The sequence below is a fragment of the Electrophorus electricus genome, chromosome 21 (genome assembly GCF_041902795.1).
Source record: "Electrophorus electricus isolate QZ-2024a chromosome 21, ASM4190279v1, whole genome shotgun sequence".
Classification (NCBI taxonomy): Eukaryota; Metazoa; Chordata; class Actinopteri; order Gymnotiformes; family Gymnotidae; genus Electrophorus; species Electrophorus electricus.
This window is the reverse complement of record NC_137517.1, coordinates 8,345,538-8,364,218: the sequence shown is the minus strand read 5'-3', so window position 1 is coordinate 8,364,218 and position 18,681 is coordinate 8,345,538. Positions and strand designations below refer to the sequence as shown.

The following is an 18,681-nucleotide window of genomic DNA, read 5'->3' as shown; positions in this document are numbered from 1 at the left end:
CAGTCTCTTGTTAGAAGCACATAGAAATAATACTTATTGGACTGCCTTTCTCCACCTCAGGAGCATTGCAAAGATTAGGAACATATTCTCCTCACATGATGCAGAAATGCTAATAAAGCTGCTTTGTGACAACAGCTGTTGTAAAAAGCGCTACATAAATTTGACTTTAACAGTTTCTGCTAACTATCCTTCCAGAAAACCAAGAAATCACCAGGTCTAGAAAGCTTTTACCCTTCAACACTACCAGATACAGGGATTGTTTATTTCCATATGCTAATAATCTCATTGTAATTATCTCATTGTTTGCTTCATTTGCCAACAGCTAGTACCAAATTTCTTGCATATGTCAGTACAGCATTCTAATTAAAAATATTTTCATGTTTCAAGGATTGAACATGTATGCTTCAGTTTGGAAAGTGTAACGGCTCGAGTGCCGCAGGGCACGGAACAGGACGCATGGACTCCCTTGTCTTTGACGGACGTTTATTAACACACGACGTAGACGACAAGAGTGGCACTTACACAACATTAAAGATGAACATGAATACACACTTAACATTAACAAGGATTATATAAACATTGAAGGTGGCTACACAAATGAACGTTACCACTACATAGACATTGACAGCAACATCTACATAGACAATGACCAACAAGGTAGCACACACTGACAGGGGTTTAAATACAGACAGACACTTAACACTAAACCCTGTGCAGGTGTGTGCTATCCCAGGGGAGGCGTGGTTACAAATTAGACAATCGTGAATCCCCCTGCATGTGGCGAACCATACCACGTGACTCGTGGAGGGAGGAACATTCCGTGACAGTACCCCCTCCCAAGGGATGCGGCTCCCAAAGCATCCGAATCTGGGACAGCGAGTCCCAGGCCGCCGTGCACACCCACAGACACAGCATGGCAATGCTCGGTGCCCACCCAACACAAGGCTGGCCAGGAACCGCCTACCAGGGAGACTTCTCAGTAAGAGAGAGAAAGGCAGAGTCCCTGCCTCTTTCGGGGCACCCTGGTACACTCCCATTGACATGACATAGTGCCTGTAGACACACAAAAGGTGCGAGTACACACAAACAAATGCGCCTTTAGACATACACACAGGGCATTGTGACATAGCACCTGCTAACCACACAGGCACTGTAGACATGTTCTTGGCCCCAATGGACACGCGGGGATGCACATCCAACCCGGTTCTGAGCATGCCACCTCCCCTAACAGTCCTCCTTTCACCTGCTGCTCTAGGAGCACTCCAGAGGAACTCCCCCTCTGGGACTTTCAGCAGACCCTTCCAGTCCTCCTGGTGAGTCTGCAGAAACGGAAGAACTCTGGCTTTATCCTCCTTGGCCGAGGCTTCGGTACAGGTCCACAAGTTCCGGGGCTGGGTGCCCTAGTAGAGGAAATTTCTTCCTCGAACGAGGTTGCCTCTATGTGCGCCTCATTGAATGGCTTGCTTGTTCCCGAACAGCACTTCCTGGGCAGAGACTTGAGCAGTATCTTAGGTGCCGGAGGTTCATCGCTCCTGGAGACTGCAGACTCAACATCACTGTCAGTGACGTTGAGGACTTCCACCTCCATTGACGGATCCTCCACATAGTCGAACCCCAAGTCCGACTGCAGACTAACATTGCTGCACTCCCCTCTCCCTCCATAATCTGCATAACCCTCATAGCAGTCCATGTAGGGGTCATATGACCCAGCAGAGTCTACTTCCGAGTATTGATCCTCAAAGTACTGCTCCCCGTAGTCCGGCTGGGGTCTGTACAACTCCGCAGAGTCTGACCCTGAACCATACCCAGGGCCCCGCCAAAATCCACCAGTGGCCTTCCCCCCTGTCATGGGAGTATGGAGTGAGGCCAGGGTCTCTGCGAGGGTTGTGGAAGGGCGTTTGCTTCCTTTCTTCCCTCTCCTTCTTTTGCTCCCCTTCCCAGGCATCCTTCATCAGTCCATGTTTCTGTAATGCTTAGGAGGCAAAGCAGGATGCGGGAACGAGTCAAGTAAAACAGAAACATACATTTATTAATACATATAACACATAAGACATATGTATTAATAAACATATAACACCACAAAACTATCATCCAAACCAGACTGAAAACAACATGAGCAGTAATGGTAATTGTGCATGATAAATACTAATATTGACCAGTCAGAGAATATTGAGTTAATTTTTTCTCTTTTAAGACTCCTAATGGTAAACCTCCATATTTGTTAGGTACTGGCAGTCTAGACTGTGGTTCAGTCTATAGTAGATTATGGTTATGCAATTTGATGGAATATTGCCTTAAATGGCCCACATGGGCAGATACAATTAGTGATTTAGCTAGCAATGAAACAGGTGTCTTTACCATAGACTATAGTTGGGGTCTGGCAAGATAAAACTGTAGTGTTGGGGAAATATTTTTATGGAAAAAACACCAGTACCCAGCAATTCATGACAGAAGAAGTAGGTAATACAATTTGCCTATAAGAGGTACAAAGGGGGACAAAGAATGATTTCCTCATACTGCTGAACAGAGTTGATCAACTGCCTACAAATCTTTGGTCTACACAAGTGTTTTTCTCTGAAAATTTGTATTTGGTTTGTTGAAATGCAAAGTAGAAATTAAGTAAATTAAATTATTTGGTCATCCAGGTTTTTGAATCAAGAAAAATAACATATCCCTAATGCAGCCCTCCTGAATATTATTAGAGGCAGTATCACATTTAAAATAGGCCATTCTATTATACATGTTTTATACTGTTAATTTTGCCACCCATTGTAGTGTGTTCAGGAAAGACAAGCCACTGCCAGTGTTATCATGCTGGTTCTATTCTTCAGTGCTAGGATAGAGAGAAGCCAGACATTGACTGGGACATTGACTGTCTCATGGCCCCCCTCTGGTGGCTGCTGACTGCCACTGCGAACTACCACTGCGAATTTTTGTGGTACCTCAAATCGGTCCACAAATTTCAAAATACACTGTGTGACCTCTGAGATTTAGACCTCTTAGATTTGCATAGGCCTTTGACCACCTTGTGCAACACTCAATCATCACACAAATGTACTGGTCTTTACTGGTCTGAATTTACTAGCTTTTCAGTAAAGTCCATACTAACTAGTTCAATTGTTACTTTGGCCTATAAGAAAACAAACATTTGATGTTACCTAGTGGTTGGTATAGGGTGGTGGGTAACAGCACTACCGCCTGAGGTTTAATCCCTCTCTGCGCAAGTGCTCAATGCTATACCAATAAGAGTGCTTTGGGTAAGACTTCTAACACTTGCCTACCTCTGTAACACTGTTGAAAAATTTAAGTTGCACTGGATATGTGTGTCTGCCAAAAGCAGTCACATATAGTATATATTATTCATGTGAAATGTACATATACATTTGTATCATATTATTTCTGGTCTTGAGAAGAAACAAAAGCAAAAAAAAAAAAAAAAAAAAAGTGTTGACATGCTTATGATTAACATGGCTATAACTGTGCTACACTTTGAAATATGTTCCTCCCCTCTAGTAATGTAAAAGTACATTTTTTATTGGCTTGTAAATAAAAGTTTGATTACAGCCCTTATTGCTGACACATAGTGCAATGTAATACCTATGAATGGTACATTTATTGATGCAAAGTTTTGATATAAAGTTTTTCATGCAAAACAATGCACCAGTGCTACTAGTATGAAATTCTGCAAATATTACATTGGTCCTGCCTGCCCCACAGACACCTTTGGCTTTGTCTTGTCTTTCAGAGTCTTTGTGGTTGACATAAAATAATTGGTCAGACTGGAAAATAGGATAGCAATCATTGAAAGGCTATTATTATTATATGACTTAAAGAGAACAGTACTGTTGCTTGTTGAACAGTAACTAGTAGTGTAACGATTGCACACACACACACACACACACTCACACACACACCACACACACAAGAATCCAATTGCACTAGGTTTTATTTTCAGAAACAAAACGGATCTGTGGAATCAGGCAGGTAAGCGTGGTCTGGTTGGTCCAGGGACCAAAACATGGGGCAGTGTCCAGGGGGTGTCCAAAGGTCAGGCGGGAGATGAGGTCTGAAAAGCAGGTAGGAGTCAATAACCAGGAAGACATACAAGATTCAGAAACGCTCGGTACGCCACAAAGGGTTAGCAATGCTTCGCGATTTGAACGTAGGGGAGGGAAGCTTATAAAGGGGGGCAGTAATGAGGAAAATGAGGATCAGGTGTGTGATAGAACTCTGGTGAGTCAGATTGGAGGTGTGTGCGAGTGGGCATGGCTGTGCAGGGCTGAGAGTGGTTCCTGGGGTTCGTAATAAGTAGTAATAATAATCATCACAATAATAATAATAATACATTTCAGAATAGTAATAGTGCTACCCACTTTAATTATTAGGCCCACTAATTCTAATATTATAGCTATGTTTATAGTAGACCTATCATAACATATGCAGTATTTTCTTAAAAGATTATGCCTTACTTCTTTAATGATTTCTTAAATGCATCCACAAACGCATAACTGTGTACGGTGTAAGTGTATTTGCAAATTTGTATTTGTGTTTTGTGGTTATGATTTTACACAACACATATAAAGACTACATATTAGTGCACAATGAAATAGTCCAATAAAATCTTCCATAGCTAGCATACCATCGACACGGTGGTTGCACGATTGTGGTCAAATAATGTAGCGCCGATGATTGTCAACATTTGTAGGATATTGACCTTTGATGATGAATTCCCTTAATTCATTAAACTTTTGGGGTTCCATAATCAATTTTATCAACAGGCTATAACAATAAAATATGTCTCTAAAGTATACAGACAGACAGCTAAACATATGTATTACCCCCCCCCCCCCAATCCCATGCCTATGAATAAAATGAATCTAATCTACTGTAAAACAGACATCACTCAACGAATGTCACTCAATGAAAAACAGCTCTTTTTCTCTCTCTCTCTCTCTGTTTAAAAGTAAGCCTGCTATTTTTCATAGTAAACCATATCAGCTATGGCCTGATATTGAAAACAAAGGTTACATCAGAAGCACACAACCTCTCTATTGTCTCTATATTTCAAACCTCCCCTCAAAAAAAAAAAAAAAAAAAAAAAGTGGAAAGCAATAAAAGCGTAGATCAATATCTGATTCACTGCCCACTGCTGTGGTTCTTAACCCCACAGACACATGTCCTCTATTTTCACAATCTCTTCTCTTTTACACAATGTAATAATCTACTTTTGATGTATTTCATTATTGTTAACAGCTGATTTACCACTGCAGTGGTTCTCAGTTTCACTGTTTTATTTTAGTTAAAAGATGGTCTGAGATAAACAGTTAAAATCAATATATCAGGCACATCCTTTAAAAATTGCATCCCACTTAGGGAACTGGCATGCTATCTAAATTTATGAAAACTTAACACTTCATCTCCCTGCTATTTATAAAATTAGAAAATGTTAAATTTCCTGGGACTGGATTTCTGAATGTGTTTTATGTTATGTTTTTTTACTTATCATACATAAAAAAGAAATGTAACTGTTATTCCTTGAAAATATCTTTAGAATGTTTTTTATATGTTTTTTAAGCTTTTAAATGTTTCACTCAGTTCTAAAAACAAATGGGGTTCTTGAAAAAATATGTTCTTAAATATTTTGAGGTAAAAATTATGATAGCCTCACACTTATCTTTCATTCTAAATTGATAAGACTGTTCTAGACTGGAGATAAAGTTAGCCTCTAGGTTTATGAAAGTTGATCTCTGCTCCCTTTTTTTTCCAATACAAATATATATATGTATAGGGCTTTTTACAACACATGTTGTCACAAAATAGCTTTACAGAAATCATATGTAAATAGAATTTGGTTACAGGCCCCTAATGAGCAAGCCAAGGCAATAATGGCAAAGAAAAAAGATCAAGAGATAGAAACCTTGAGGGGAACCAAAGCTCAGAAGGTTTAAGTCCCATCTTCCTCTGTTTGACACTGGGTGGCAAACTGATAACACATAATGAGTAAAGGTGCTTTTGTTTTTAACTTGATAAAAAACTTATAAGAGTAGGTTGTAAGCCTTGATAAACAAGTAACTGATATTTAGAGGTGCTCTATATATCACCTTTTTAATAAGAAATTTAATTTCAGCCCACTTTCTTTTTACCATAGTTTTGTGCCTGAAAGTAGAAGAGATACTACAAGTGATTCTACATGTTAATACTGTAGTTCAGCACAGTAGTGACTGGGGGAAAATGTAATTCACTTTTAACAACAGGACATTTTGGGAATTTCAAAATTGTCTTCAAACATCCTACAAACCAACTATGACACTTCTTTACTAAAAGTGATATGCCCGTATTTGCAGTAAATGTCATGGAAGAGTGTTTAGGTGACAGAAATTAGTATGATCAATAAATTAATATTTTGGGAAACTCAAAGTTATAGTACACCTAAAAATGCCACTTTCACTACTATGAGTTTAATTAATAGAGGCTAACCTTTTCAGTCCATGCTATAGCTCAGGGCTCAGCAATCTTATCAGTAAAGAGCCTGTGTGGCTGCAGGTTTGCATTCCAGTCAAGCACAAACAGCAGATTCCACTTCTTTAATCAGCTAGTCCCATTCTTCAAATAATTAATTAGTTTTGCTGTGTGAACTCCTGCTTAGTTTGAACAAACACCTGACATAATTGTAGCCACCAAACTGACAAAATTGCTTACCCCTGCTCTGTCTGATGAGATCATGAACTTCTACTTTTAGTAAGTTCTTAGTGGCTTGCTACATGGATATGGACATAGTTATCTTCTGTCACACTGGAACAATAAAAGCACAAGCCTTTTTAAGGAGTGGCTACGAGACTGCATGCATATTATCTGCAAGGTTAAAAATAAATGCTTTGAGGTTGGAGGATGCACTGGCTGTACTGAGTCTCCATTTTACACTCTCTCAGCTTTGGCTGAAACAGTATAAATAGTAAGTAGCCTACTCAGAGAACATTTTAACATTTGTTACTGAAAACACAAGGAGGTTTTTTTTTGCAAGTAAGTTGTTTTAGTAAATATACTATATACTTTAGAATAGATATCACTGCTAAAACTGTTTATCATTTTAAAAAATGTTCTGTGTAGAGTATGTACATGAATATAACTAAACCTTTTTCTAATATTCTAATTCTGTTATGACTGAAAATCTTTTAGGAACATATATGTGTGGACCATGATGTCAGACAATGAAGTAGATGAGTATGAGTAAGTGCATCTGTTTTGTAACTATATATTATATTGCAAGAACAACTACTATGTTAACGAGAACAATCCAGTGGAATAGTGCAGCAATAGATATAACTACATAACATTCTGAGAAAATATACTGCATTTTATCAATAATTCAAATAATGAAACTAATGAGTGAATTGTTTGTTTGTTTTTTCCACAGGGAGCATATGGGTAAGACTGGACACATATGTGTTTCATAAAATTTGACAAAGAGAAAATAAAATTACATTTAAGTAATGTTTGAGAAACACTGGTTAAACCAGAGGAGATTCTGTAATGTAATTTGGAATGATAATGATTAGCCAGTTTATTTAAGTTTATTTATTTAGATTATTAAATTAAGATTAAAATTCAAAAAAATAAACAGTGTAATTTCTGGGTATTACTAAACAGAAAAGTTAAAAGTTAAAAAGGTTAATTTACCATGTGCCAACCACGTTGCATTGAGTGTGGGGTAGCTAAGTTTCAAGGTATTTAATTTGTTGCCTCCTCCTTCTAATTAGGCCTTCACCAAAAAGTAGGAACTGAAGATTAAGTTTGAATGGCTTTAGGAAAATTATTCAGCATATGATATTAAAAGGAGGTGTTTTATTATTACTGTGAGATCTATTTGAACATTGCTACTTTTACTGAACAAGCTGAAGAAAAGCACTTTTGTGTATCAGAATGCAATCTACACTGTGGCCAAACTGTCTTTATATTCTGAGAGATGGCAGTAAAATAGTTGCTTTGAGAAGAGAAAAGAAATGTTTCTATGACTGACAAGTCCCCTGTAATCAGCCACCTTTCTATAAGTAGGCTGTCCTCTGTGCCTGTCAGTTATATTGGGTATGCGCACAGCATATAGATTAGGCTAAGCATTAATTGCGCATATCTTTGAAGGGAGAGATTTTCAAAAAAGGTTTAGATTACAGGTGTGAGTTTAAAGGGAGAGGGTAGACTTCTTCAGTGGCTGAGTATGACTAAAGTAAGCAAGAACTGTGAAATCAATTAAACATCTTTAACCAAATCTGCTGGTCAAGTTAACACTTGTTTTTACACAGAGGAACAGGATGCAAATGAGATGCCTTCTCTATTGTTGCATGAGGACGAGAGGGCTGAGGAGGAAGGTAGCTTGTGTGTCTGTGTGTGTCTGTGTGTGTCTGTGTGTGTCTGTGTGTGTGTCTGTGTGTGTCTGTGTGTGTGTGCATATGTATATATGTATGTGTATATATATTGCATGTGTGTGTGTGTATACACATACATCTATACCTGTCAATCAAGCACGTATAAATGTTTTTTAAATGTATCAATGTTATATGTCTGTGGTGGTTATAGTGTCTGCTGAAGACCAAGAAATAAGATGTTTCTTCAGTTCAATTTCAGTTTCAAACAACACTACGAATTATTTTATTTTGATATGTATTTAATTTATATATTCATTTATGTAGGAAACATATTGTTTTAATCAATGGTTAACATAGTCTACTTAGAAAATATTATTAGATCTAAACTGTGACATGACTGTGACATGTTTTCACTCTCAGAAACTCAGGAAGAGGAAGAGGAGGCAGCTGAGGAAGGAGGTGTTCAAGAGGAAGGTGAGTAGAGCAAATCATTTATCATTTACCAAGCATTTATGTAAACTGTTAGGCTCCAAAACAGTGCACTGTGTGAGACATTAATTCTACTACCTTTTTTGAAAATTATCTTCTAAATGTACTCTTACCCAGAAATGACACATACACATACACACAGACCTGAAAAAGTGTGCCCGTGGGGAATACCTCTCACAAATTCCAGTCTATTTTTGGTGTAAGTTGTGGTTGGAAGGCTGTCTGCAATCAAAAGCTTATCTCCACACACACCTCCCTTAAGAACCTTCTACTTCAGCCACTCTATTCACTGTTCTTTGCCATACCACTAACACTCCCCCTTTCTTCCAGAAGTAGAAGAGGAGGCTGAAGATGGAGGAGGTAATGGTACTACCCTATTTTAATTATTTAGTTGGTAAAGACTTTCTGTTTATTTTGTCTATTCTAATTGTTTTATGACAATTCTGACCATATAAAATGATCTGTTCCTGGACTGTTTGTTGTTTTTGCACTCATTGAACCCAGACCCACATTTGCACTCATTGCAGACTAGAACTTTTAAGAACCCAGAATAGACTTTTATTGCTTACTTCTTTATTGCTTATTTTGTTCTTGTTGTGGTGTCTGATGCCAATCAGAGGAGGATGTGCTCCCTCTTTGTTTTTATTCCTCTCATACTTTCTTTCTCATGCTCTTAGGAAGGTTTACCTCAGCCATTATCATCTTTGTATTGCTCACTGGGGGGGGCTTGGATTTGGATAAATGTAAAACTAATTTTTGACAACAGCTGTTGTGGAAAGTTCTATATAAATAAATTTGACTTTGACTTATTACCAAGTGCAAGCCAATCCAGAAAAGTTGATGGATCCTCTTCCTCATTGCGTTTGCATAAAAATAACTTTCTTTGCTAACTCCACTCTTTATCAGCTAAACTTTAGTCAGTAACAGTACTGTATAGCACTACTATGTGAATAGTGGCAAAGTTCTCCTTCCTTGAGTGGAGTATATTTAAATGCTAATTATCTGACCTAGGCTAGAATACATTGAATACATGGGTAGAATACATTGTGTATGGTCTACAATCATGCATATTGTACTGAGTAGCTGTACATTTCTCCATCAGTGTATATGCAACATTTTGGTAATATTTTCGTAGCACCGTATAATAAGATTCTATTTATTTATTTACAAACATAATTGACGACACTTTGGGTAGGTGGGTGTCACTGAATGACATTAAAGTAGAGACGGAGTAAGCAATGTTATTTTGGTGAACATTGTGTTGTAAATTTCCTGTTGCACACAATTCATAGGTATAAATTAATGGATATAATAGTAAATGTTAAATTAAGATCGACATTTATGATCTATTTAATAATCTTTATACATTGCTTAGCGGCATTAAGTGTCACGGAACGCTCGCCTCTCGCGAGTCACATGGTTTGGCCCGCCACGTGCAGTGGGAGGATCTTTCTGTGTGGCCACGCCTGCACACACCTGTACCTCATTTTGTTTTTGTATATTTAAACCTTCGTCATTGTGTGTAGTGTTGTTGGTCATTGTTGATGTAGCGTGCTGAGGTTAATGTTAGTGTCGTCATGGTTAAATGTATTTATGTTCATCGTTTTTGTTTAATGTTAGCCGTTCCATGTTCATCATTTGTGTTATATGTGAGTGCCATTGTCTTTATGTATCAATAAATGTTTGTACACGTCGATGGCGTCTGTGTGTCCTGCCCCTCGCCCTGCGACACTCAGGCAAACGCATTACATTAAGGAGGGTCATCAATAAATGTGTCTTCATGATTCACATCTCACAGGCTCAAACGTGCCCTCAAATGAAATTTGCTAGGTTGTATTGTATAGCTCTTGGCCTCCAGAAGGCAAACTGCCACATGGATAAATGTTCTATAGATATTTTTGATGTAATACCTTGTCCACTATTTCTTCTCAAATTCACCTTATCTTTAACTAATAAATACATTTGTCCATGTTCTTTTTTCACCAGTAGAAGAGACCAAACCAAAATTCAAGTGAGTATACACTGTTATCAGTTTGCATTGTAACATAAATGCTTTGTTTCATTTCTTTGGATACCCTGATACCCTGAGATTATTTATATATATATATATATATATATATATATATATAAAATTGTTTTCTTCTTCTTCTCCCCCCTCCCCCCAGATCTTTTGCATTGCCAAACTTGGTGCCTCCAAAGATTCCAGATGGAGAAAGGGTTGACTTTGATGTGAGTGTCAAGTATTACGAGCAAACAAAATACATATAATTTTAGATATGCACAATTTTTAAAATTAAATTGGAAATTACACATTGATGATCTATGAATATAACATCACAATATTTTATGCACTGTAATTTTTTTTTTTGCTGTTGTTTCACTCCCTAAGACTGAACTGTCAAAGGGCAGTTGCTAACTATTACTCAGTGTGTGATGTTTACATTTGAATTCTGAAAAATGTGCATGAGGAATATTTAGTATGAAGTTTTTGAAGTCAGAATTATTTATTGCTTATTTTGGTTTGTGATTTGATTGAATATTTGAAGTTTATCAGTGATGACAAGGCTGTCACAGTATAATGATTGGAACCTTTACAAAATGTAATGGCCCGAGTGTCAGAGAGCAAGGAGCAGGATGTACAGACTCTCTCGATAGAGACAGTCATTTATTAATGCAAAAGACAACGGCACACACCTATGACGTAAACAGCTAACATGAAGAATGACAGACACCGATGCACACATCAACAGGGATTTAAATACATACAGACATTACGAGACTAAACCAGGTGCAGGTGTGTGCCAAACTACATAGCTTAGGTGTGGTTACAAATGAGACAGAGAATTCCCACTGCACATGGCAGGTCGTACCACATGACCAGTGCAAAGGGGAGCATTCCGTGACAAAAAAAAAAAAATGATTACAATGTATTAAATATATTGTTTAGAATATATGGTTAATGTTTTTTTGTTTTTGCATTTGTTTTTTGGGGGGTGGGTTCTGAAATCAAGTTAGTCTTTAGAACATTGAAAACAATACAGAATGCCATAGAGTTGATCTGTACTCTTTTTGTCCTGGATCAGGATATCCACCGTAAACGTATGGAAAAGGATCTAAACGAACTACAGACTTTGATTGAAGCCCATTTTGAAAGTCGCAAGAAAGAGGAAGAGGAGCTCATAAGTCTCAAAGATCGAATTGTGAGTGAATATATCTACTACAGTACTGAAATGAAAACAGAAATAAGGGTTTTCTCATTATTTAATTCCCAATTGCAGTGTGTACTGCATGAACAAATTACTGATGAGGATTTTCACTTCAAGCTGATTTTTGATGGATACTTTCAGATTAAATTTAGAAGAGAGTAGCCCATCAGTAAACTTGTACATTTGCTGCTCATCAATGCTGACATATGTCAGTTTTGACAACAAACTCCAAACTCTTTCAAAAGACCAATGAAATGCATAAGGTTTTATTCACCTATACACACAGAAAATAGCTGTAAAGTCATCAGTGTGGATCTTATAATAACTGCAGGAAAAACGGCGTTCTGAGAGAGCTGAACAGCAGAGGATCCGAAACGAGCGTGAAAAGGAACGTCAGAAGCGTCTAGAAGTAAGCCTGAAATTCTGGACAATCTGGGCATATTCTGCATTGGCCACAAATTAAAATCCTTAAATGCTTAGTTCTGACATGTTCAGCAGATCTCTTTTTAGAGTATTATAGCCCATCTTAATCCATAGGATCACTTGCTACTCTTTTGATTGAAGATATTCCTCTGGTTCCTAAACTTTTTAAACATTCAGGAGAATATTACATTTTCAAGCTCTGTTTTTTAATTAAAGACTTTCTTTATTAGCATGACCTGTACATTTTATTGCATTTTTTATTTCATGTCACTTTATTCTCTTTCATATTTTGTGGTTTAGTCATTTTAATTATGCGATTGCCCAAGTGCAGCAGGGCAAGGAGCAGGACGTACAGAGCCCTCTCGATGCGGACAGACATTTATTCACACTAAACAAGAACATTAAACAATATGGCACTCACATATAACCAGTGCAATGCGAATACAATAAATGCAAAACAACTAACACGACCATGAACCTGAAAATAAACACGCACATCTAACAACCAACATCGAACGGCACACACACACAGGGGTTTAAATACATACATAAATGAAACAAAAAAACTGGCTGCAGGTGTGTTCTAACAAGGGGGCTGTGGTTACAAACAAGACAGAAGTCACAATGAACACAGTCAACAGTGAACTCCCACTGCCCGTGGCAGGCTGTATCAAGTGATCAGTTGGAAAGGGCGCATACCACGATAAAGCACATAAATGGCGCATACCACGATAAAGCACATAAATGTATCTTATCAATATTATTCTATAAAAGTGCTTTTGAGATTTTGGACTAAACGAAGAGAGATAAGTGATTAAAAATGATTATTATGATCCATTGATATGAATACAGGAATAATGCTGTTATATTGATCCATGCATCTCTAGGAAGAAAGAACTCGCAAAGAGGAGGAGGAAGCAAAGAGGAGGGCAGAAGATGATGCCAAGAAGAAGAAGACTCTCACCAGTCTGCATTTTGGTGGCTACATGAAGAAAGTAAGGGCTCTTGTAGAGACTCTGGGTCAGCAATATTCTTTAGTAATATAAAAATGCTATGACCATCTCTTTAATAAATCAAATGTACTTCATATTTTATTTCATTCCACAAATTTGTTATGTATGGTCCTATGAAGCTATGTCCTTTCACTCCAAAGATAGAGAGACATGCTGGGAAGAAGCAGACAGGGAGAGAGAAGAAGAAGAAGATTCTGAGTGACCGCCGCAAATCTTTGGACATAGAAAATGCAAGTGAATCAGTTCTCAGGTAGGAGTCCAACAGGAAAATGTTTATGCTAGATTTATTAGTAGTATATTGAGTGCGCATAATTCACTAATTCTCTCTCTCTTCTCCTATTTGCAATGGCAGAGAAAAAGCTAAGGAATTGTGGAACTGGATGCATCAGCTAGAGGAAGAAAAGTTTGAGTTACAGTACCAGTTCGCTAAACAAAAATATGAGGTAAGTGCTAAAATAAATAAACACAGAAGCACTCTGAATATGAAATCAAACTTGCTTTAAGTTCAGAGTGTATAAAACCCTGGAAGTCTAAGATATCAGCTGGATACATAAAACCACCACTATTGAATTAGCCCTTCATCTTGAGGAAGGAATTTACTACTATAAAGTCATCATAAATGTGTTGGCTGAAATACAAAAACTAGTTTTTTCTATATATTTTTTTTATTTTTATTTTTTTACAATATATTTGTGTTAATCGAGTACAGGTATAAACAAGTACAAACAAATGATTTATGCATATATAAACATATACAACCCCCATGCTTCTCTTCTCCCTACCTTCTTCTCATCCTTTTTAATTCTACCCCACTAACCCTCATAAAGCGGCCTGAAGTAGTTGCCATTACATAAATAAATGCATGGATAAATAGGTAAATAGAGTGTAGAAAATAAATAAACAAAATAAAACCAAATACAAAAACCAAAGATGCTGACATTTGCTTTGAACTGGAATAATTAAATCAGGACACACACACAAATACATACATACATTATATATATATATATATATATATATATATATATATATATATATATATATATATATATATATATATATATATATATACATACACACACACACACACACACACCACACACCCTTATGTGCATATGGGGAAACATTTTTTTCAAGCAGGAAGGGACCAAGGGTCAGGCGTATCGGGACCAATACATTATTATGAATATGTGAGAAGTAAGTTGGTAAAGGACTCCAGGTGTAATAAAAGTTTCTAATTGATCTTCTGATAGTGTATGTAATGTTCTCCAGATATAAGAACAGCATAAGATCTTGTAGTCATTGTACTGCTCTGGGTGGCCTGGGCGATTTTCGTTTTACAATGATCTGTCTGTGTGCTAATAATGATGAGAAAGGAATTATCTTTTGTTGTCTATGGGTAAGATTGTCCTCATACTCATCTCTGCACTTTGCTCAATCAAGGCTGCAAATTTCAGATATAATATCAAATATAATTAGTCAGCCATAGATGATGAGGACCCTGAATAGTAAAGCTACAAGTCATCTGCAAATAATGAAACATTTTGTTTAACTCCCCAGTGTGGTAGTACCCAAAATCATGGAGTAGATTTGCGAATTTCAGGTAATGGTTCTTTTCCGAGAGTGAACTGTATAGGGTGAGTCACAACACCAGTCAGTAGCCACCAGAGGCAGGCCACAAGCCGGGAGCTAATTAGGGCTTATAAGCTTGATCTCCCTCAGATGGCCACACCTTATAACACCTTTACAAATGCTGCTCTTTACAAGGCCTTGGTGTGTGACACGTGTGCTAAGCTTGCTGGTAATTAATATTGGCTTGGTCAGTGGTCTTCCCTCTCTGTATATGTGTCTAGTTGTTTTTTGGGGAGAGTTCCCTGTTCTATCAGTTATTTGTCTACCAGTAGTTCCAGCTGTGTGAGTGAGGTGGTTAAAGTGGCAGTTTTTGACTAGGGCAGACCCTGGTTTAAGCCCCACTAATCAATTGTGCTGTGGCACCAAGCACTCTCTTGATTTTTCTTGAGTTTCTTTCACTTTCCTAGGACTGTACTGGGCAGAGTAATGTGCTCAGGTGCCCAAATTCTGTCAGTTTCATCCACTTTCCTGTAGTGTTTACATCTTTTATTTGGTTTCTGCTGCTTTTCTGTACTCCCCTTTCCTTACACCACCTCATCAGAACTTGGGTTCATCTAGGAGGTCCCTCCCTCCTAGAGTATCTGCTAGGGGTATCTGCTAGTTTTGAATGTAACATTGAATTTAACTATTCAGTCCTTTTTACATTTCATGACATAAAATTAATAGCAGGCCGTTCTGCACTCTTCCCGCTACTTGGTGTATAGTTCATACCTGAATGACATAAGCTTTATGGACACATCATTACTGTCTACCACACCAGAGTTCCACTATTTTCAAAGACTAAAGCAAATCTTTAAGCAAAATAAAAACAAAACAAAACGTGCACACTTAATAACAACAGCACGGATATAGACTAAGGTTGAATTTTCCCATTCAATTTATTTTAAAAAGATCAAAATGTCAATCAACCACCCCAAGATGAGCCCACTTACTAATAGGATCCAAAATGGTGCAGGAGAAAAAGGCTAGATGAATTTATCATGTCCAGAGTAAATAATCTAAATAAAAGTTAAACTTGAGAAGCCTTCAAGAAAACAAAATTGATCTTGAACTGAAATCCTCTCTCAAAGTGCTGCTTTAATTCTTTTGAAGGCTGCTCATTTCTTGGAAAGGCCAGCAAGCACTCAAATCAGAGTATATCCTCAAAGGCTGCCCTTTACACTGCAGCTGATGATGTCTGGCTCATCATTGTGCACGTTCCTATTCCTGGTAGTCATTGTAGTTTAGTTATGTTATCATGAGATTAAGCATGAGAGGGATTTTGGAAAAGAGGTTTTGGAAAAGGTTGTTAATAAATCAAGTAAATGAAACCGGATGGACTGCTTGTTTATGTAACACAACATTTATGGTGACAAGGATGTTTCATGAGTTACAGTGAGCATAGGAGCGACACCGAAATTTTTGTTCTTGTTCTTTTTACGTAAGCAAGTTGCAAAGTGAGGTAGTTGTGGCTAGAGGCATCAAGATAGATTCAACCACAGAAGCCGCACCAAATCTAGTGGCAGGACGTATGCACAATGCACAGCTCTCATCGCCCTCACTGTTGAACCTTGGTGCGTAGGATTTGTGCACTGAATTCATGCTGTGGACGGAATCATATACGCTTTTCAAAATAGCCAATGGAATAGTACATGCTCTGGATGTAGTACGAAGATCTACATTATTGTGTTGTATTGGAGCAGACCAAACATTTTAGTCCTGAATTGCCTAGCTTTCACTCAGAAATTTACCGTCAAACCAAAATAAGTTTAAAAAAAGTGATGTATGCTGCATATATGATCCATATATGTCTATGGGTATACATGTCTATGGGCTAAATGCATTTACCAGGGTTTTGTAAACTTGTTGCTATTTTTACCATCTGGAAACACTCCAAGAGGTGATAAAATGGATAAAGGAGTCAAAACGGTGCTATAAATTCCTCTGCTGCAAATACCAAAGAAGGTTCACTGCAATGAGAAGATGACATACATTTCCGATGCCTGTACTGAACTGTAATAGAAAAAACTTTTTGTTTTCAATGCCCTCTGTTCTATTGTGGCACATTAACAACAATCAAACTTTTATTTGCTGAAACATTGATGATGAAATGTTTTATTTCAATATTTTGATTAAATTCTTCTTGAAATTTCAATATAGAATAATCTAGAATCAACTCTTGAGAAAAGCTCAAGATACAGCCTTCCAAGATTTAGCATCTGTCCCAAAGCACAACACTGCACTTCATGCTGTTTATACACATCCCTGCTGTCTTTTCTTTTATCGTGACAAATTTCAATCTATAACCACTGAACATTTTAGTGACAACACTCATTTACCTGACTCTTCTGTCCTTTGTGTCATGTTCTGTTGTCCTATATAAATCATTTTAAAATTGAGCCATCAAAAGTGTTTAAAAATTCAGCATCTCACCTAAAGTAATAAGCTAACAGCACTCTTTAGGATGGTGTTAACCCTTCTATCCTATCCATCATCCTGCCACTGAAGCCAAATTTCAAGCAACTAGCAAAGCTACATATATATTACTGATAGACAATACCCACATCCATCGATGCCATGTTTTGGAATGGGCTTCAAAATACTCAACATTCACAACTTTAGATTCTACTTCATTTTGCTTTCTCCTTCAGATAAAGGTACTGAGGAACAGAGTGAGTGACCATCAGAAAATGTAAGTTTGTTAATTACATGTACATTACACGTTAAAGGTTTAGGCATGTGCACCTGTATTTTTATTTATGCATTGGTTTGCTTATTAATTTTTTAAGGTGTTTATGACATACATAGTAACAATTACTAAATTTCTACATTTTTCATAAAAATCTTATAGAAAAGTTGTATTCATCAGAATTTTCTTACACACTGCCCCCTTTAAGAGGGTACTAGTTAGTATTGTTTAAATTTGTCATAAACCATGTCACAATTTCTCCTAACCCTATATATTTTTGCAATGCATAATTTTTACGAAGAATACAAAGTTGCAATGTCTGTCATTCTAAAAAAAAGGGAACAAAGGAGTGCAACATTTTTCATCTTTTTGAATTATAACATCAATGTTTAATTAAACACCTTTTAGCCATTTTCTATTCTGAAATACTAATACTGAAGGTGTATCATGTATCTGTTCTTTGTTTTTAAAATCAGTCAGAGCTAATTTAACCTCTTTAATTTCATTACTGATACACCTACATTATTGGCACATGGTACACAAACTCTTGTTTAGGTATCACTGTCATTTTTTGTTTTGTGTGATAGTTGATTCTGTTTTAAAATATTATAAATACTAATACACTACATTTTTCCCTTTTTAGGTCAAAGAGAACCAAAAGAGGCCTTAGAAAGTGAAAACCATTATATGTTTATGCAAAAAAAAAAAAAAAAAGTTTAATTAATTAAAATAAACAAAGCTGTGGAAGAAACATCACCAAAGTACAGGAGCATTATTTATAATGGAAATAAAAATACAGCAGAAAATGATTCTGTCATCCCTGAAAAAAAAAACACTGCATAGTGAAAAGTTATATTTGCATAAATATAACTGACTGTTCTAGATATTAG

The 18,681-nt window shown here is 37.0% G+C and overlaps 2 protein-coding genes and 1 long non-coding RNA gene across 5 annotated transcripts; 2 read left to right on the top strand and 1 right to left on the bottom strand.

The window, feature by feature from the left end:
• Positions 1-531: 531 nt before the first annotated feature.
• Positions 532-6,740, bottom strand: LOC118240542 (uncharacterized). Of its 2 annotated transcripts, none has more exons than XM_081704595.1 (2): positions 6,478-6,740; positions 532-1,972 (listed from the first exon to the last, which is right to left on the bottom strand). In XM_081704595.1, exon 2 carries the CDS (start codon positions 1,943-1,945, stop codon positions 1,289-1,291), a length of 657 nt encoding a protein of 218 aa, XP_081560721.1. In that variant the 5' UTR covers positions 1,946-1,972; positions 6,478-6,740; the 3' UTR covers positions 532-1,288. The 2 variants fall into 2 exon arrangements, 1 of the variants encoding a protein (XP_081560721.1); XR_014119147.1 differs by lacking the exon at positions 532-1,972 and adding an exon at positions 3,829-4,066.
• Positions 6,741-6,863: 123 nt separating this feature from the next.
• LOC145652789 (uncharacterized) lies at positions 6,864-7,426 on the top strand. Its single transcript, XR_014119043.1, has 3 exons — positions 6,864-7,020; positions 7,177-7,227; positions 7,415-7,426. It is a non-coding gene; the product is annotated as an uncharacterized LOC145652789 (long non-coding RNA).
• tnnt2a (troponin T type 2a (cardiac)) lies at positions 7,421-18,597 on the top strand. Of its 2 annotated transcripts, none has more exons than XM_027016514.3 (13): positions 7,421-7,425; positions 8,298-8,363; positions 8,781-8,834; positions 9,180-9,209; positions 10,839-10,860; positions 11,015-11,078; positions 11,933-12,049; positions 12,387-12,464; positions 13,366-13,473; positions 13,632-13,741; positions 13,844-13,934; positions 17,754-17,794; positions 18,435-18,597. In XM_027016514.3, exons 1-13 carry the CDS (start codon positions 7,422-7,424, stop codon positions 18,466-18,468), a joined length of 819 nt encoding a protein of 272 aa, XP_026872315.2. In that variant the 5' UTR covers position 7,421; the 3' UTR covers positions 18,469-18,597. The 2 variants fall into 2 exon arrangements, with proteins under 2 accessions (XP_026872315.2, XP_026872314.2); XM_027016513.3 differs by having other exon boundaries at positions 10,836-10,860.
• The last annotated feature ends 84 nt before the right edge of the window (positions 18,598-18,681 follow it).

Coding starts and splice junctions, on each gene's coding strand:
- tnnt2a (XM_027016513.3), top strand. Junction 9,210..10,835: donor GGAGGCTGAAGATGGAGGAG/GTAATGGTACTA, acceptor TTTTTTCACCAG/TAGAAGAGACCAAACCAAAA. Junction 13,474..13,631: donor TTGGTGGCTACATGAAGAAA/GTAAGGGCTCTT, acceptor TTCACTCCAAAG/ATAGAGAGACATGCTGGGAA.
- LOC118240542 (XM_081704595.1), bottom strand. CDS start 1,945: ATGCCTGGGAAGGGGAGCAAAAGAAGGAGAGGGAAGAAAGGAAGCAAA.